The sequence below is a fragment of the Dendrobates tinctorius genome, unplaced genomic scaffold (assembly GCF_039654945.1).
Source record: "Dendrobates tinctorius isolate UK_male_01 unplaced genomic scaffold, ASM3965494v1 ptg000267l, whole genome shotgun sequence".
Taxonomy (NCBI): Eukaryota; Metazoa; Chordata; class Amphibia; order Anura; family Dendrobatidae; genus Dendrobates; species Dendrobates tinctorius.
Window position 1 is genome coordinate 1,174,213 of NW_027361934.1, and position 20,746 is coordinate 1,194,958.

Here is a 20,746-nt window from a genome sequence, read left to right on the forward strand (position 1 = left end):
TACTGCAGCTTTCTGTCATTAAAATGGGAGCACGCAGCCCTGTTCAGGGGCGCAACACAATTTCTGTCGTTGCATCAGTACCGGTGCAGTCAGTGGAGGGGGTCAGTGGAGGGGGGCACCAGTAATGATGTGTGTATGTATATGTGTGTGTGTGTGTGTGTATATATATATATGTGTGTATATATATATATATATATATATATATATATATATATATATATATATATATATATATATATATATATATATATATATATATATATATATATATATATATATATATATATTTTTTTTTTTTTTTTTTTTTTTTTTTCCTGTCCAGGACAAAACTTTTGAGTCTGGTCCAAGGATTAAAAAGAGCACTGGGATTCCTCGCAGTTTTATGGTGGAAGTGGAAGATCCCAATATGAGGGGGGCGATGCTCACAAACACTGGAAAATATGCCATACCGACCATTGATGCGTAAGTGTTTCCTATATGGGATGTACAACTGCAATACCAGATACAGCCTATGAACAAAAAGTGGCGCTGTTTTTTAAAAAATTATTTTTTTTTAAAGGTAACTACCAAGGTTTCCCTTAGTAAACCATTTATTATATTCCAGCGTGGCATATGCTACGGGCAAGAAAGAAAAGCCTCCGTTTCTTCCTGAGGCCCAGTCGTCCTCGTCTGAGGAGGAAGACCCCGTCCCCGACGAGCTCCTGTGTATGATCTGTAAAGATATGATGAGCGATGCCGTCGTTATTCCCTGCTGTGGAAACAGCTATTGTGATGAATGTGAGTATATCTACGTGGTGTGTTGGACGTCTCATTCTCCGCCTGTCTTTTTACCTAATTTCTGTGGGGGGTCAAATCATCACTGTCCCTAGATCGTAGTGAAAATAATGTGCCTTACGGCATACAGGAACTTTTTTTATGGTATCGCCCAAATAATGACTCTAAGGGTAGGTGTACACGCTGCGTACTGGACGCTGCATACAGATGTTACAGCATAGTGAATGGGATTTTTTGAGACCCATCCCCACTATGCGAGCACAGACGCCTGCGGATCACTTGCGGGGACGGACATTCGGCGCGTCTTTCCAGACCGAAGCATGTCTCTGCAAGATAAATTTCACCCATACAATGTATTGGACGCGGGGTGATTCTGTACGATTCAATGAACACCATACGAAATCACCTGTGTTCAAAAGCCGGCAGCGCTGTGGAAGCAGAGGATATATACTGCATCCAAAGCGCTGCCAATTAATGGCCATGTGCACATACCCTTAGGGATATGGAAACTTTTCTCATGTATCGCCTAAATAATGAATCTAAGGCAGACCTGGGCAAGGTGCAGCCCGTGGACCACATCCGGCCCTCTGGCTGTCTGTGTGGCCCCCAGACCAAGACAGCCAAGGGACTGGAAAACTGAGCCCCACGGGGCGCACTCTGCCGCCCGCTTGCTATCTCCATCTGCACTGACTTCATTGATGGATGAGGGGTCATTTTCGTCACCAATCGGCATGTGAAACAGCTGATGCGAGTACGTCATTTCTGCGCGTCTGCTGTGTACTGCGGAGAGTCAGAGCATTGGAGACAAAAACAGAAGCAGAGCGCCAGGGTGTGGGACCGAGGTGTGTATGTGGTGTCCTCCCCCCCATGTGTATGGGATGTTTGGGTGGGCATGGGAAGGCTATGGGGGTGTCATGCTGCACATGGGGAGGCTATGGGGGTGTCATGCTACACATGGGGAGGCTATGGGGGTGTCATGCTACACATGGGGAGGCTATGGGGGTGTCATGCTGCACATGGGGGGGCTATGGGGGTGTCATGCTACACATGGGGAGGTTATGGGGGTGTCATGCTACACATGGGGAGGCTATGGGGGTGTCATGCTACACATGGGGAGGCTATGGGGGTGTCATGCTACACATGGGGAGGCTATGGGGGTGTCATGCTACACATGGGGAGGCTATGGGGGTGTCATGCTACACATGGGGAGGCTATGGAGGTGTCATGCTACACATGGGGAGGCTATGGGGGTGTCATGCTACACATGGGGAGGCTATGGGGGTGTCATGCTACACATGGGGAGGCTATGGGGGTGTCATGCTACACATGGGGAGGCTATGGGGGTGTCATGCTACACATGGGGAGGCTATGGGGGTGTCATGCTACACATGGGGAGGCTATGGGGGTGTCATGCTACACATGGGGAGGCTATGGGGGTGTCATGCTACACATGGGGAGGCTATGGGGGTGTCATGCTACACATGGGGAGGCTATGGGGGTGTCATGCTACACATGGGGAGGCTATGGGGGTGTCATGCTACACATGGGGAGGCTATGGGGGTGTCATGCTACACATGGGGAGGCTGTGTGGGGCTCATGCAGTATATGGGAAGGCTGTGTGGAACTCATGCTGCATATGGGGGAGGCTGTGTGGGGCTCGTCGCGTATGGGGAGGCTGTGTGGGGGCTTTTACAGCATATAAGGGGCTGTGGGGGGCTGTATTCGGGTTCAAACGTTATATAGGGGGATATAATAATTATAATATAGTGATATTAATATTGAGTATAATTAATTCCAGCCTATTGGCTCGGCCCTCCACAACAGTCAAGTCTCTCATGTGGCCCCTCGGGGAAACGAATTGCCCGCCCCCAATCTAAGGGATACGGGAACTTTTCTCACGGAATCACCCAAATAATGAATCTAAGGGATACGGGAACTTTTCCTTGTGTTATCGCTTCTTTTAACCAGTGCCCATTTGTTACTGTGATCACTGACGTTATGGATGCTGGTGCTTTTCTTCATGTTATCACCCACTCTCCCATCACAGAGGATGTGTGTTCGGTTTAGCTATGCATGGGGTGTTATTTTGTAACTTTTATTTATGATTAAAGTCACAAATACACATTAGTTTAACATCAACCGAACCTCCCAATATTGACTGGTTCAGATGACACTGTGTATGGGGGAGCCGGACAACTGATCATCGGGGGGATACATTAATCTGGCAGGTCCGATTTTGGACAGCCAGTGAGGGTTAAAACTTTCCTGTCTCTTCGGTTTTTAATGTTATCGTTATAAAAAGGTTAAATGTAATTTCTCGCATTAGGGATATCCTGGCTGTAATTTTGCTCTCAATTCTGAATCCATATTTTTCATCTTCCACATTTAGGTATCCGCACTTCACTACTGGAATCGGAGGACCACATGTGCCCCACTTGTCATCAGAATGATGTCTCTCCTGATAACTTAATTGCCAATAAATTCTTGCGTCAGGTGCTGCAAAATCACTATAAAAAAAAAATAAAAAATATATATATATATATATATATATATATATATATATATATATATATATATATATATACATATGCATATGACATTTCTGTAATTCTTAACTTTTTGCTTTGTTACTATTTTTTTCTGCTTTTAGGCTGTGAATAATTTTAAAAATGAAACCGGTTATACAAAGAGGATCCGTAAACAACAAGCTACTTCCCAGCTGCGGCAACAGCAGCAAGCAGCTCAGCCGCAACGTAGCGCCCCGCAGCCGACGCGTCCTGTGCAATCTCGCCAGCAAGATCCTCTTATCGCTCCCACTACATCAGCACCTACTCCAACGTCGTCATCCCAAAGCCCTGCTGCTGCTACTACCACGTCTTCTGCGCCCAGCACAACACAGACCAGTTCACAGCCTCCTCCTGTGGTGCCCCCTACTGAGCCTGCATTGCCGGTACCTGTCCAAAAGGAGAGGGAGAAACCAGAGCGAGAATCTACGTATCAGTAAGTTGGTTTTGGACATATCACTCGTTTTTGAAGAATGAGCTGGGACCGATTAAATTCTCTTTACTGACTGAGAGGTTTCATATGATCTCATACACAGGATGGAGGGTTTTAATTATTTTAAGTATTTTTCTAAAAAAAAATTTCTAATCACTTTTTATCAGTCATGAAAAGCGTGAAGGATCTCGTGCAAGTTCTTCTTCCGGGACATCGGCGAGCAGCTTACCACTGCCCAACAACAACCTTCTGGGAGACAAAGTGAGTCTTTACAGCCTTTGCTAGCCGTGGGCTTATGTTAGCTCAGAATAGCAAAAAATGGTCCTAAATGTTTTCTCTCCCCCAGGGCTTCCACGTTCCAGTACTTGGACAGATGCCACCTTCTACTCATCACCTCCCTCCTCCGGGTACGTACTGGTTAGAAAGCACATGAATAGTTTTCTATTTATGTACCTAGTGTTCTGCCGTTATTTTAGCTTCTGTATTATGCCTGCAGTGTCAGATGGGTTCAGCTGAGCTTCTATCGCATAGACTCCTGTGGGGGGCGAAGTTTGAAAGCTGAGGTCTAGCTGTAGGGTTATACATTCTCCAGCTCTTGAAGTTTGAGTATTACTGAGGGAATTCTGGGCATCAAAGGATTAACTTGGACACTAAAATACCTCTATAAAAGCTAGAAAATTGAAATGGCTGTCATCAGCAAGTGCAAAAAGTTTAGATGTGGTACGGGGGAGCTTTGTCGGCCCCTCTCCTCTCCCTTTCACGCCCTGCGCTTCCCACAAGGTCAAGGACGATTTTACTTGCAGACTGAGCTGTTTGCTGGAGTCGTGAGGGTCTTCAGCTGCCACCAGTTTATTAATGCACTTATAGGATGCATGTATTTCTTGCCCTGATACAGCTATCATATACCATTATATTTTTTTTTGTTTTTGAGTTTTTAACTGCAATTTTTTTTTTTTTTTTTTAATTTCACAGCGCCACTGATGAGATCCAATCTACCGAGACCTTCTGGACCACGGCCGCACATGGGATGGGACGGGTCAGTGATATCATTTTGGGCTAATCTATTTATATAATTGCCTTGTAATGTTTTAATTTACTGTTCTGTCCAGATGTCACCGTATCCCAGAATTCCAAGCAGAGGAAGTTCACCGACCGCCATATTGGGACACCCAAGTGATGGGTGTCTCAATATGGAAACTGCTGCTGGTACCAACCTATTGCCCAGTACCACCAGCAGAACACTGTGGCACCACACGCACTCACTCACACACTCTATATGCCGTACGCAACGCTCTCACTTACTCGCTCTCACTTACTCGCTCTCACTTACTCGCTCTCACTTACTCGCTCTCACTTACTCGCTCTCACTTACTCGCTCTCACTTACTCGCTCTCACTTTCTCGCTCTCACTTTCTCGCTCTCACTTTCTCGCTCTCACTTTCTCGCTCTCACTTTCTCGCTCTCACTTTCTCGCTCTCACTTTCTCGCTCTCACTTTCTCGCTCTCACTTTCTCGCTCTCACTTTCTCGCTCTCACTTTCTCGCTCTCACTTTCTCGCTCTCACTTTCTCGCTCTCACTTTCTCGCTCTCACTTTCTCGCTCTCACTTACTCGCTCTCACTTACTCGCTCTCACTTACTCGCTCTCACTTACTCGCTCTCACTTACTCGCTCTCACTTACTCGCTCTCACTTACTCGCTCTCACTTACTCGCTCTCACTTACTCGCTCTCACTTACTCGCTCTCACTTTCTCGCTCTCACTTTCTCGCTTGCTCTTACTTGCTCTCTCTTACTTGCTCTCGCTCGCTCTTACTCACGCTCGCTCTCATTTTGTGAGGTATAATTTTTCAGTGACTGTTTTTAAACAATATTTTACCTCACAAAATGAATCCTCTCTGATCTCCTGCTGTAATGTCAGTATTGTCTTTTGCTTCCTCCCCTGCCCAGGAGCTGTGGTATGTTCTGTACACGGTCAGACAGGGGTGAGAGAGACAGAGCACAGCAGGGAGACAGCTCAAACGGGACAGCACAGGAAGGAGAGAGCAGACAAGGGGGATAGCACATGAGGTAGACAGGTCAAAGAAGAGCGCACAGATGGGAGAAGTCAGCACATGGGGAAAGAGAGAGTGGATACGTGGGTGAGCACATGGGGGGAGAGATTCTCAACGCTGCAAAGCCTGCCCCCATCGTGACATTACCGCCCTCCCGATGCGATAGCATCGGGCCTCCATCTAGTTTGGTATATAATAACTTTTAGCTTTCTCTAAGTAATGCTCCCATCTTGGTGATGGCGCAACATAAACCATCAATTAATGATCTGGGACCCCCCACCAATCCTAAGGATGATGTGCCGCAGTAGTACATGTTCTGAATGGAGAACTGGAGTACATCACATTGGATTGGAGTACTTCACTACATTACATATGATTTGAGGGATGTTATTTTTTCAGATTTGTTTTCTTGTTTCTCTCTAGACATAGCCGTGGCCGTCACCCTCACAATGATCGCCCACCAAGAAACCAAGTACCGCCTTTGCCATCCTCGGGGCCAGTATTTGTTCCACCACCAACAACCCTCTTTCCTCCACCACCACCCCATGGTCTTCAGCTGCCTCCTGGTGTGCCACCACCTCAGTTCCCGCCACAGTTCCCACCTGGACAACCTCCCGCGGCTGGCTACAATGTTCCACCCCCGGGCTTCCCCTCGGCGCCCGCTACAGTGTCTGCCCCGTGGGTCAATCCGGCAGTTCAGGCAGCACATGCGAACGCTATTCCTGCCCCGTCCCTGGCACCACCGCTCTCTAAGGAGGAGTTCTACAGAGAGCAGCGGCGACTAAAGGAGGAGTAAGTATGGAATTGAAAGGACAACTGCAAGTTCAGAAATTGTAAGAAAAAACTAAAGCGTACGTTTGTGTTTGAGATTAAACTGTGCACAGTGTGGGAAAGTCTGATTACAGAGGTGCTATATAAAGGTGCCATGATATATTGCACTGAGGACACCAGGTCCTGACACATTGGCTGTAACGCAACACTGAGACAAAACTTACTCTCTCAAAATACTGAGCCCTGTATAACCCCACCCACACCACTGATTGGCAGCTTTCTGTGTACATTGACATAAAGCAGCCAATTAGTGGTTGAGGGCGTGGTTAGACTAGAAGGCACAAGACACCTAGTCCTGCAGTGATAATCTCCAGCTGATATAACACTGATGTTATTGAAACTGCCCAGTAAGTGAAAAATTGTTGTAATCGGGGTCTCAGTCCACTGGACACGTGCATGTGTAAACAATAAAAAAAGAAAGTAAATCATTCTATAAGTAATTTGCATCTATTAATTGATTCTGTGATAAGACAATATCCTGAAACCAAACACTCGAGACAACTATGCATATAGCTCTCTTTTCTCTTATAAAGACAGCAACTTGCATGTTGACTTTATTTTTTTCTTTACCATTTTTTTCTTTTTTTTTTGTTGTAATTATACATTTTACTTTAGAGAGAAGAAGAAATCAAAACTTGAGGAATTTGCAAACGACTTTGCGAAAGAACTGCTGGAATACAAGAAAATACAAAAAGAGCGGAAGCGATCCTATTCCAGGTAAGAAAACAGTGAAAAGCTCTAAAGCATGATCAGTATTTTTCTTTTTTGTTGGGGTGTATTGGAACTTTATCATCCCTTACTTTTTTTTTTCTTCTGTGTACATTTTCAGGATTTTGTCTATCACATGTAAGAAAAAGTTAAATCATTCATGCCCCAACTCATATGTGTCTGATGGTTTTGCCTGACCTTCTCCAGGTTGGGTTAATGTATGCTTTGTAGATGTAATAATAGATATAATTAGAAAAAAAAAATAAAAAATATTTATATATAGATGTGTGTGTCTGTGCTCATGCTTTTTTAATTTTTTTTCCTTGTTTTTTTGTAGGTCCAAATCTCCTTACTCTGGATCTTCCTACTCCAAAAGTTCCTACTCCTATTCTAAATCACGATCTGGCTCTTCAAGGTCACGTTCTTATTCCCGGTCTTTCAGTCGTTCTCGTTCTCGGTCTTTGTCGCGATCTCCTTCCTACCAGAGGAAAGCCCATGGAAAGGGACGTACTTACCGTTCCCGGTCCCGATCTCATGGATATCCTCGTTCCAGGTCAAGATCTCCATACAGAAGATTTCACTCTCGATCTAGATCACCGCCCTACAGACCACCTTCTCCCCCCAATAAGCGATTGCTTCAGCAAGTGGAAGGCGAACGAGATTACGCAAACCGCTATCGTGAGCTCCCGCCATATGACGTCAAAGCTATATATGGCCGACAGCCTGATCTGAGAGATTCTTATGAAAAAGAAGCCTATAGGGAATGGGAACGTAGTTACAGGGACTGGTACGAGAAGTATTATAAAGGAGGCGCAATTAATATTATTCCAAGACAGAGGTCGCCCATCGGTAGGGAAAACTTCCCCGACAATAGATTTCTCCTTCAGCCTCAGGCTCGAAGAGATCAGTCTCCGTATAACCGTGGCCATAGAGACAATTATCCTCCGCCTTTACTACCCCGACTGCGCCCTTTAGTTAGTGGTTATCCGGAGAAGCTTCTACCACGGGAAGCACACGTAAAGGATACTAGAAAATCAAAAGAAAAGGAACCTTTTATTCCATCTGGAGACTCCAGAGTAAACAAGCATAAGAAACACAGAAAGAGACGGAAAGAAGAAAGCGAAGGCGTTTCCAAGACTGGAAATGATGGATCCAGAAAACATCGAGACGATGACAGCAAAAGAACAGAACATATATTTGTGACCACCAGCAAGGATGATGCCACCCCAGTTAGAGACGAGCCCATGGATGCCGAGTCGATTGCGCTCAAGCCGACCTCCGACAAGGACAAACGAGAAAAGCCCAGAGCAAAAGTAGATAAGACCAAACGTAGGGTTGATGTCGTTAACCCACCCAAGAAAGAAACTTTGTCTAAGGTAGTCAAGGTTGAAAAGGCAGGGGATGGAGAAAAAGTGAAATCGGCGAGCAATGAGCCATTGGCAAAAAAGCTCAAAGAGGAATCTCAGAAGAACGAGAGTTCAAAGCATACATCTTGCCAAAAAGATGACAAAACCGCTGTGCCTCGTAAAGCACATCCCAAGGCAACAAAAGACAGTCAGGATAATAAACAGACAAAAGATGAAAAAAACAAAAAGGACCATGCAAAGGACTCTAAGATGGACAAGCCCCAAATTAAGGAAGAAAAATCTAAAAAAGCTTCCGAAAAACCCAGAACGGCAGAGTCCAAACCCGATAAACGCAAAAGAAAACTTGACGAAAAACCTGCGGAAAAAGAGCAAGAAAAACCTGTCAAGAATATAAAAGTGGAGCCCACCGAGACTCTGAAACCCCCAGCTGCCAAACTGAAATCTGAGGCGGAGCTCGTCACACCCGAGAAGGTTCCCGAGACAACAGACAAAGCTCCTACGTCAACGGTGACCGTAAAAAAAATCAAACTGAATCGTGAGACTGGGAAAAAAATCACAAATACTGAAGCTGCTGGTGGAATAGAGGAAGCGCAAGAGAAAAATGATCCGGCTGCTCCTGCCAAGCCAAAAACTGAACGTGGGAAGGGAAAAGTGAGAAAGAAGGTTCCTGCTTCTGATGGATCTGGATCCACCTTGGTGGATTATACCAGGTAGGAAGGATTTGGGATCTCTACGTTCAGCCAAGCAGTGTATTTTTTTTACTGAGATATTCAAATGTACAGTTGTGGTCAAAAGTATTGACACCCCTGCAATTCTGTCAGATAATACTCAGTTTCTTCCTGAAAATGATTGCAAACACAAATTCTTTGTTATCTTCATTTAATTTGTCTTAAATGAAAAAACACAAAAAGAATTGTCCTAAAGCCAAATTGGATATAATTCCACACCAAACATAAAAAAGAGGGTGGACAAAAGTATTGACACTGTTCGAAAAATCATGTGATGCTTCTCTAATTTGTGTAATTAACAGCACCTGTAACTTACCTGTGGCACCTAACAGGTGTTGGCAATAACTAAATCACACTTGCAGCCAGTTGACATGGATTAAAGTTGACTCAACCTCTGTCCTGTGTCCTTGTGTGTACCACATTGAGCATGGAGAAAAGAAAGAAGACCAAAGAACTGTCTGAGGACTTGAGAAACCAAATTGTGAGGAAGCATGAGCAATCTCAAGGCTACAAGTCCATCTCCAAAGACCTGAATGTTCCTGTGTCTACCGTGCACAGTGTCATCAAGAAGTGTAAAGCCCATGGCACTGTGGCTAACCTCCCTAGATGTGGACGGAAAAGAAAAATTGACGAGATTTCAACGCAAGATTGTGCGGATGTTGGATAAAGAACCTCGACTAACATCCAAACAAGTTCAAGCTGCCCTGCAGTCCGAGGTTACAAGTGTCAACCCGTACTATCCGTCGGCGTTTGAATGAAAAGGGACTGTATGGTAGGAGACCCAGGAAGACCCCACTTCTTACCCCGAGACACAAAAAAGCCAGGCTGGAGTTTGCCAAAACTTACCTGAAAAAGCCTAAAACGTTTTGGAAGAATGTTCTCTGGTCAGATGAGACAAAAGTAGAGCTTTTTGGGCAAAGGCATCAACATAGAGTTTACAAGATAAAAAGAGCGATTCAAAGAAAAGAACACGGTCCCTATAGTCAAACATGGCAGAGGTTCCCTGATGTTTTGGGGTTGCTTTGCTGCCTCTGGCACTGGACTGCTTGACCGTGTGCATGGCAGTATGAAGTCTGAAGACTACCAACAAATTTTGCAGCATAATGTAGGGCCCAGTGTGAGAAAGCTGGGTCTCCCTCAGAGGTCATGGGTCTTCCAGCAGGACAATGACCCAAAACACACTTCAAAAAGCACTAGAAAATGGTTTGAGAGAAAGCACTGGAGACTTCTAAGGTGGCCAGCAATGAGTCCAGACCTGAATCCCATAGAACACCTGTGGAGAGATCTAACAATGGCAGTTTGGAGAAGGCACCCTTCTAATATCAGGGACCTGGAGCAGTTTGCCAAAGAAAATGGTCTAAAATTCCAGCAGAACATTGTAAGAAACTCATTGATGGTTACCGGAAGCGGTTGGTCGCAGTAATTTTGGCTAAAGGTTGTGCAACCAAGTATTAGGCTGAGGGTGCCAATACTTTTGTCTGGCCCATTTTTGGAGTTTTGTGTGAAATGATCAATGTTTTGCTTTTTGCTTCATTCTCTTTTGTGTTTTTTTTCATTTAAGACAAATGAAGATAATACCAAAGAATTTGTGATTTGCAATCATTTTCAGGAAGAAACTGAGTATTATCTGACAAAATTGCAGGGGTGTCAATATTGTTGGCCACAACTGTAAGGTCTTATTAAGCTCTGGGGTGTCTCTCCAGACTCCAATTTAGTAAATGTAATATGTTAGAAAAAAAAAAAAAAAAAAATTTCCTTATACTCGCCTCACTGATCTGGCCCCTCTTCTCCACAATCACCCATCCGGTCCTCACTGCATCTTTTGATCACTGCCAAAATCACTGTGATGTCCTGGCCCTCAGCAAAGAAGGAAGCCCAGTGTGAGCGGCCCAGGGATTTCACCGCTCGTGATAACTATCAGAAAATGCAACGAGGTCAAGATGGGTGACGTTGAGGACATACCGTATTTTTTGGATTATAAGATGCCCTTTTTTTCCCCAAAATTTTTTGGGGGAAATGGGGGTGTGTCTTATAATGCGGATATACCTTACCGGCCGCGGTGGAGCAGGGTCCAAGGGTCGATGCTGGAGGAGGCAAGAGTGGAGCGTTGCCGCAGGCTGGGATGGGGGTGTTCCGATGTGCGCTGCTGCGGGTGTTCGGTGGTGTGTGTGCTGACATTTTGTGAAAGCCCAGAGCCCCCGCCCTTACATGGTTTACTATGCGATGGATTCAGGGAAATGGCTGCCGGGGCATACGCAGATGAAGCTTGCTCCCCCGGTAAGCAATAAGACGCGTGGATTATAAGAAGCACCACTATTTTATTAAAAAAAATGTTTTTTTTCATATATTTCTCCTCGAAATTTGAGGTGCGTCTTACAATCTGCAAAACACTGTATATCAGTCGGGGGCGTTTTCAAACTACATCTTTTACGGAGACCATAATTGTGATGTTAACAGAGACTTCTAATGTACTTTTTTGTGTTTTAAGTATTTTTGTATGCTTCTGTAGAACGTAGATATTTGGCAATGACGTGTTTTGGAAGTGTTAGTTTGTAGTAATTTCTTACAATTTTCTTTCTACAGCACCAGCTCTACAGGTGGAAGTCCTGTCCGGAAAGCGGAAGAAAAACAGGATGCCAAAAGAACGGTTATTAAGACCTTAGAAGAGTATAACAACGATAGTACGGCTCCACCTGAAGACGTCATAATAATGATTCAAGTACCACAGTCAAAATGGGACAAGGACGAGTTTGAGTCTGAGGACGATGATAAGGACACGCAAGGAACGTCCAATACAGGAAAGCCGATGAGCGTTGTATCCAAACCAGCATCTTCTGTCTTGTTGCCCGAAAAGGAAGTGAAGCCGGCAAATGAAGGGACTCCACAAGATGGCAAATCCACCAAGGAAACTACAGTTACCCAGACCAAGAATAGATCAAAAGATAAAGAGAGTCCTGCGACCGAAAAGGAATCTTCTGATAAAAGAAAAGGAAGTTCTCAAAATGACAGCAGTTCTGAACGCAACCAACAGTCCTCGAAGGACCGGTCATCTGAAAAACAGGAAGCAGGACGTGGCAGCGCCAACAAAGACTTTACTCCCACCCGTGAGAAGAAGTCCGACCATGGGGACAGCAGAGACCGAAAGCAAGATTATGAGAACAGAGAGCGGGAGAAGAAAGATCATGACAGAGACCGGAAGACCGAACATGACAGCAGAGACAAAGACAAAAAGAACGATCATGACAAGAGGCAAGAGCACGATTCCCGGGAGAGAAAAGCTGAACATGACAGCAAGGATCGAGAAAAGAGGCAAGAACATGGCAGCAAGGAACGAGACCGGAAACAAGAGCATGAAGGCAGAGATCGAGAAAAAAGACCTGAGCATGATAGCAAGGCAAAGGAAAAGACAGACAGTGAAAGCAAAGAGAAAAAGTCAGATCGTGACAGTCGGCAGCACACGGGATCCAGTAGGAGGGATGAGCGGAGAAAGGAATCTCCTGTCAGGAGCAAAGATTCATCATCCAACTCCCAAAAAGTCAGAGCCAGAGACTCCTCTAGAGAATCTAAGAAAACCCCGAGAGACTCAAAGAGCGGCAGCCACAGCCCTGGTCAAGAACGCAAACCAAGGACGGACCAGAAGTCCTCTGAGTCTAAGCGGCCGACCAATGCTGATTCGGTGCCATCTGACAGGAGTAGTGAGAGAGGGAAGGAGAAGATCAACTCAAGATCAAAAATTTCAGAAGACACGAGTGATAAAAAATCCTCTAACTCCAAACGTTCCTCGCCGGAGGTAAAAACAGACAAGGAAGCCGCCTCTGAGAAGACCAAGGTTCCTCAAAGCCGTACCACACGGCTCTCCACAGACTTAACCAGAGACACTGACGAAGCCTCATTTGTGCCCGATTACAATGAAAGCGATAGTGAGGCTTCAGTCAAACAAGACGAACCTCAGGAAACCAAAAACAAGGACGACGAGCACACGGCTGCTACAGATGCGGCCAGTAGTACCTTGCCCGCTACAAGTGCCAGCAGTCCGGCCGGCAGCAGAAGTCGTAGCCACAGTCCGGGCGATTCTGGTAGTCGAAGCAGTAGTGTAAGCTCAGCGGGCAGCCCAGACAAAAAGAAAAGGAAGAAGGAAAAGAAGAAACACAAGAAGCATAAGAAACACAAGAAGCATAAGAAGCACACGGGCAACGAGTCAGAGACTGAGAAGGGCCAGAAACACAAACACAAAAAAAAGAAATCCAAGAAAAGTAAAGACAAAGAGACTGACAAGGAGGAGGCCAAAGCCAAACCTCCCGCCACCATGTAATGTTGCACTGTGCAACGGGGCGAAGAGCTCGCCCGCCGTCGCCTGTATTCATTTGTATTTTCCATGTAATGTAAGCTAATTTGCTGTGTAAATAACGGAAAACTGTGCCACACCTAATATATTGATTCTTTGATTTTTACATCAGAGCTTTATAAAGGAAATATTTGTACAAATCTGTGTTGTGACCACATTGAAAATACTTTTTTTTTTTTTTTCCCTTTAATTTTTATTTATCTATTAGGCATTTAGCCATGAATAGGATGGAAATTGGGGTACTGTGAAGTTAGGGCAGGCTTATGCCTATGTAGCCGGAGAAGACAGTGTCACCTGCAATACCCAGCCGCATTGGATGATGGGGTCGGCCTCGGTTGTTTAGATTATAATCCCAGATACGACTTTGCCTGCCTTTGATGGGTTAACACAGCAAGTTGCTGTGGACCAGTCTCCCGAATGCTGCTCGTATAACCACGGTTTGATAAGTAGGGGAAAGGACTACTCTGCCAGAGCCTGCACTTTAGCAATAGTGGGAAGGAGTGTGAAATCTCACTTGCGCTATGCTTTCATCTTCCAGCCATATTTCTTTTTAAGCTCTATTTTTTTTTCCTGTATAATATGAGCAATCAACAAAGGTGTCTATTATGGGGAGGTGCTTTTTTTTTTTTTTTAAATTTTGGACCAGTGCAAGGATAGGGAGATATATGGGACATGAGAAATGGCAGACTATACTATTGAGGGATGCTTCATATTTCCGTCCACTGTAAGTACAATGACCGTATCCTAATTAGCAGCATTTATATGGGTATTTACCTCAAGGTAATGTTCCTATTGTCGCTTTATGGTACATGGTAGTCATGGCGATCCTGTACCCCCCAATACCCATCTACTACTGCTAGTATATCATGTTATGACTATATGAGGTACCAGGTTATAGATAGGCTGGGGGTTAACAATGTCTTGACCCTCCAGCACTACTTAACCAGGACCGGCGAAGTGCTTCAGTCTCAGGAAGTGAAAATTGCATTGCTGGTTAGCGGCTCTTATTTACTACTTTGGATCTAACCATTTAAAAAAAAAAAAAAAAAATCCCTTACTGGACGAGACTATCTTTTATCTCTTACCCCCTCCACTATCGGCAGCATGAGGGTAAATCTTTTTTAGGCTGCTGCACATCTGTGATAAATATATCCCGAATGTGGAGGAGACGTCAAATCTCTGGATACTTGCGAGGCTGAAGGACGAGTCGTCACATCTAACCCCGCGGACGCTGCTCTCCATGACTTTCTTTGCATTTTTTTTTTTACCAGCTCTATAGATCTTTTTGCTTTTTTTAACTGGATTTTTTTCAGATTTTTTTTTTTTTTTTAATCGTCACTATGCAGACGAGCTTGATTTGCCACGATGTCCCATTGTTTGGAAAGATTTGTAAAAAGAAAAAAAGCGACCCTACCTCAAACCAAGCCGTGTAATATATATTTTTTTTTTCTTGCTGTAAATAAATGACAATGAATTTAAAGTTCTCTACGCCAAATGTTTGCGTTTCTGTCTGTTCATTTCTAGGTAGATCCTGGCGGTAGGTCAGAGGAATTGGGGGATCGGTGTTCGGTTTGGCACGGTAACACGGTCTGAAACCTTTCCTACCTGGCAACACTTTTTTTTTTTTTTTTTTTTTTTTGCAATTTCTGCCAAATTTAATCCTACTTACTTATGGGTCAGACTCGGCCTGGCGGCAGCTTATCTTCCGACATCAGCGTCCTGTCATCCAACATGCCCAATTCTTTGCCCCCTTACATCTGCCCTTGGAATCCAGACACGCGTTAGTTGAGACCCCCACCCCCCCTTACCCCGTAAATGTTACATGGGGCTATCTGCGGGTCCAGCTGAGTATATTCACCTCAAAGGGGTTTTCCAGATTGGTATGAGTAAAAAAAAATAAAAAATTTGCATAAGTGATGAATGGACACCGATAAAGACCAGAAAGGTAATGCTGATGTAACATGAAAGACCAAGCTGTTAGTCTAGAAATGTATTTGGCTCCAAAGAAAACATTTTTTTTTTTTGCAATTGGGCTTCGTTAAAAGTTTTGCACAGTTCAGCTTCTCCAGCTAATGCTGCAGAATGAGTTCACTTAGAACCCGTCAGTGAGCTCATTCTGATTGAATGGCAGCAGAGTTTGTCATTCTGATCGGTCTTTTTATGAGTTCCTCTCAGTTGATGTATGACCACATCAAAGTTGCGGTGCAAAATATTTATTTTTTTATTAAAAACATTTTTCACGGGGGAACATTTGCAATATTTTTAATCAAACCCATTTGCAAAAATGATTTTTAGCCTTTGAAGTAGTAAAAAAAAAAAACTGTCCCCAAGGTGGACAAACAAAAAAAAAAAAAACAACAAACAACTCCTTTTAAAGTAAAATGCTGGAGGAAAGAAAACAAAAAACAAAATTATAGTTCTCATGATACATGAAAGCAAAAGTTTACAATTTTCTGGTGGTGACATGACTTTGATGCTCCCATCAAACAAAACACTTTGCAAAAAAAAAAAAGTAATTGTATTTTTAATGAAGTAAAAAAAAAATAAATAAACCTAAAAAAAAGTTTGGATCTGTACACATCCGGTTGGAATGCTGCTTTAGGGTATATGACCAGAAACACCAAAAGTATCATTTACATGTGTTCTCTTGGCTGGTTCATAAGGGTGCCATCTTTTTGTGTTTTTTTTTTTTTTTCTCCCATTAGATGGGATGACATATAGATTGGGAAATCCTTGATTTATGTCTCCCAAGATCCTTTATTTTGCTAGTCCCACAGATTGGCACAATCGCCTTGGGTTAAATATTAACATTTTTCCTGCAATTTATATGACATGTTTGATAAAGAAGACTGGAATAAATGTGATCCTGGCGCTGACCTGTCCGTGCGCTCTAAGGAGCGAAGACCAAAAATGAACATTAACAATATCTGGCTAAAATAGGAGGAAAAGGTGAAGTGTTAAAGGAGTTGTCAATGTTTGGTGAGGATGGGAGAGGGGGTGAAGATGCCTTTTTTTTTTTTCTTCTTTTCTCCTGCAAGTATAGGTATTTGGGGGCTAAAAATAATTTTGCACCATTTTCCTCCTACAGCCGCATTGTTGTGTTACCTATTTTCCGCAGAAGAATCCATCAGTGAGCTCCCTATGATGGTCTGAAGGGAGAGTTTGTAGCTTTTCTTCTGAGCTCCTCGGCTGATTTATGACCACATCAAAGTTGAATGTGCAGTAAAATAAAAAAAAGTGCAAAATTTCTATGTAACCTGATTTGCAAAAATATTTTTTTGTTCCAAAATACATGCATTTAAGCAAAAAAAACAAAAAACAACAACCCCTTGAAGTATTGCTTTCAAAATGACAGCACAAACATTACTGGATTCGGAGTTCTTGTTTTTACAGGACTGCAGCGCTGACATCCCATCTACAACATGTGACTGCTGCAGCCAATCACCACTGTTATCAATAAGATGTACAGTACGCCAACAATACATCACCTCTGCAGCCAATCACTGGGACTGGGCTCTGTAAACTTGTACCGTCTACCTCGCCGCTGTGTCTGTGCCTAGTGATTGGCTGCAGCGGTGATAGTGTAGGAGTTATGGACACCTTATTGATATACCTGAATTATCAATTATTTGGTGGTCAGATTGCTCTCAGTTCTGTGTAAAGAGAGCTGGCTTGTTTTCCAGCACTTTTTTTTTATGCAGCGTTGTCGAAAGAAATACAAAAATTGCTCTGTGTTCCAATGAATTCTGTGTTCTACCCTCATTTCAGTGCTTATAAAAAGAAAAAAAAAAAATCCTTGTGCTGTACAGGGCAGTGTAAGGCGGAGAAAAAAAAAATCCTTTGGGATGCTAAAAATCTCGCTTTCTTGTCGAATGGTCGCCTGTCTATAAAATGGCTCCTGTGACTGCGCCCAGGCGACAGCACTGCTCTGCTCCATCATCCAAATTACTATGCACAAAGCCATGGAACTGACATGTAATTCACATGGTGACCAGCAGAGGGTGCTGGCACTTCACATCTATAATGCAGTGGGCTAGGACCCCTGTCCCCATCGCACCCTGAGGAGCAGGAAAGTCGTGTACTTGTAGTTCGCTAATCCATGGGTATATGCAGTAGGACTGCATGGGTGCAGTGCTGTGAATTTATCCAGACGAAACATTGCTGCATGTCAAGTTTTTGGCACTAAACTTAAAATGGATGAGTGTCACGTTTGACCAGCAGCGCACGTTGTCAGAGGGAGCGGTACACACCGTACTTGCCTGCAAACCATTGATGCGCATAGTACTGCCATCCCCCTCACCCGCTCAGTGACTTCCTGTAAATGTAGGCACATACAGTACTGCCTCCCTGTAAATAATAGTTACCAATCATGATGCTTCGGGGTGGGACTGGCCATCTGGCAATTCTGGCAAATGCCAGAAGGGCCTGTCTGGTCAGGGGCTGCCTTGTCTGCTATGTTATGAACAGAATCGGTGTTCTCAGGACACCCACACTGTTAAGAGTTGTGATGGAGGACAAAGTCGCTGACTCCGTCCCTTACCCAGCAGGCCATGGGTATCATTAGAAATATTGGTCTTGTAGTAAATCTTCCTTTCCTCCATCCAGGGTAATATTAGTAATATATCCCATCTGGCTCAAGGGGACGGGGACAACATGGGCCTGTGCTGCTTCCAAGTCTTCCCTGTAAATAATGATGTAAGCACAGATAGTGCAAACTCCCTGTCTCTTCCTGCTCACAAGTAAACAGATAGTACTGCCCCCTGGTCTCTGTAATACATGTAAATTCAGATTGTACTGGCCTAAATCAGTATTTCCCAATCTCCAGTCCTCCCGGCCCCCACGGGTCATGTTTTCAGGATTTCCATAGTGTTGCACAGGTGAGAGAATGCCTGATGCCAAGTGCAATACTAAGGAAATCCTGAAAACATGACCTGTTGGGAAATGCAAGGACTGGAGTTTGGGAAACTGCTCTAAGTTATGTAGGTCCAGATAGCACGGTCACGGTCTCCCGATGTTCCCTGTATATTATGCGGGTACAGATAGTACTGCTTCCCTGTCTCGCCTTGTAAATTATGCAGGTAAAGATAGTACTGCCTCTGTCTTTACCCGTAAACTATTTAGGTCCAGAGAGTACTGCCTCCCTATCAGCTCTGTAGTTAAGGTAGTCCAGATAGTACTGCCTTCCCGTAAATGATATAATTACAAATAGTTTGACCTCGGTCCTTCCCTGTAAATGATGTGGGTAGAGCTGGTACTGCCTCTTTGTCTTTCCATGTAAATAACGTAAGCACAGATAGTACAAACGCCCTGCCTCTTTCTGTAAGTTATATAAACAGATAGTACTGCCTCCTGGTCTCTGTATGTTAGTTCATATTGTACTCCCTCCCTCCCTCTGTCTCTTCCTCAAAATTACACTGTAATGCCTCCCTATCGTCCGTGTAAGTTATGTAGGTCCAGATAGTACTGCCTCCCTGTAAATTATGTAAATTCAGATAGTACTGCTTTCCTGTCTTTCCCTATAAATAATGTAGGAACAGATTGTACTGCCTCCCTATCTTCCCTGTACAGGTTGTAGTGCCTCCCTGTAAATGTTGAAAGTACTTATTATGGCCTGTCTTTGTAAATGATGTGGCTACAGGTAGTACGACTGTAGTAGTCCCTGTCTTCCCTTTAAATGGTACAGACAGTACTGCCTCTGGCTCACCTTGTACATTGTGCAGGCACAGGTAGCACTGCCTCCGTCTTACCTGTAAATGATGTAGGTACAGACAGTACTGCCTCCGTCTCACCCTGTACATTATGCAGGCACAGACAGTACTGCCTCCCTATCTTACCTGTAAATGATGTAGGTACAGACAGTACTGCCTCCGTCTCACCCTGTACATTATGCAGGCACAGACCGTACTGCCTCCCTGTCTTACCTGTAAATGACGTAGGTACAGATAGTACTGCCTCTGGCTCACCTTGTACATTGTGCAGGCACAGGTAGTACTGCCTCCCTGTCTTACCTGTAAATGATGTAGGTAGACAGTACTGCCTGTCTCACCCTGTACATTATGCAGGCACAGACAGTACCGCCTCCCTGTCTTACCTGTAAATGACGTAGGTACAGACAGTACTGCCTCTGTCTCACCCTGTACATTATGCCTAGGCACAGACAGTACTGCCTCCCTGTCTTACCGGTAAATGACGTAGGTACAGATAGTACTGCCTCCCTTGTTCCCTGTAAATGTTGTAACTACATCTTATCACGGCCCGTCTTTATCTGTAAGTTATGCAGGCACAGATAGTACTGCTTCCCTGTCTCTGTGTGGTGTCACACACCAGTCATTGTCATAGAAGCCAGTGCGACAAAAAACATGGCTCCGGGGTGCAGAGATCAAAATGAACGCTGAGGCCTCCTACCTATGTGACAGGTACAAATGCTACGTGACGTGTGGTGGTTTGTATACAGCAGCAGTAATGATTAACCGTGTGAGGGCAATCTGCTGTGATCGCGCCCATCCGTCACTTCTTAACCTTGGAGTTCACTCTACGGGTTTCTACAAACCGCCATGAACATTGGATTCCTGCTGATAGCTCTTCCTACTGACTGACCCCAACTTACCCTAACCACCTACCCATTCACGCTCACAGCGGCCGAGCGTGTGTGTCCTCTATACCAGGGTTCCCCAACTCCAGTCAAGGCCCACCAACAGGTCATGTTTTCATGAGAATTGCTCAGGTGATAATTGCATCTTGTGTGCAATACAAAGGAAATCCTGAAAACATGACCTGTTGGTGGGCCTTGAGGACTGGAGTTGGGGAACTCTGCCCTATACAGCCGACCGCTCCTTCACTTCTATGGGACTGACCGCACGTCCACCTCCGGCCCATAGAAGTGAATGGAGCGCTGATCACACGCACATTGCCTCTGCATTTACAGAGAAACTTTGGGATCTGTTCT

The 20,746-nt window shown here is 44.4% G+C and overlaps 1 protein-coding gene across 2 annotated transcripts in view; it reads left to right on the plus strand.

The window, feature by feature from the left end:
- RBBP6 (RB binding protein 6, ubiquitin ligase) overlaps window positions 1-15,295 on the plus strand; it is a 41,661-nt gene extending 26,366 nt beyond the window's left edge. The window contains exons 7-17 of one of the 2 annotated variants that reach the window (XM_073559288.1): window positions 323-462; window positions 605-777; window positions 3,164-3,267; window positions 3,425-3,774; window positions 3,939-4,032; window positions 4,118-4,178; window positions 4,744-4,807; window positions 6,245-6,613; window positions 7,268-7,369; window positions 7,698-9,437; window positions 12,039-15,295. In XM_073559288.1, coding sequence (XP_073415389.1) covers window positions 323-462; window positions 605-777; window positions 3,164-3,267; window positions 3,425-3,774; window positions 3,939-4,032; window positions 4,118-4,178; window positions 4,744-4,807; window positions 6,245-6,613; window positions 7,268-7,369; window positions 7,698-9,437; window positions 12,039-13,767 — 4,926 coding nt within the window. In that variant the 3' untranslated portion in view covers window positions 13,768-15,295. The remainder of the gene's footprint in view (window positions 1-322; window positions 463-604; window positions 778-3,163; window positions 3,268-3,424; window positions 3,775-3,938; window positions 4,033-4,117; window positions 4,179-4,743; window positions 4,808-6,244; window positions 6,614-7,267; window positions 7,370-7,697; window positions 9,438-12,038) is intronic. The other variant, XM_073559290.1, reaches the window with a different exon arrangement.
- The last annotated feature ends 5,451 nt before the right edge of the window (window positions 15,296-20,746 follow it).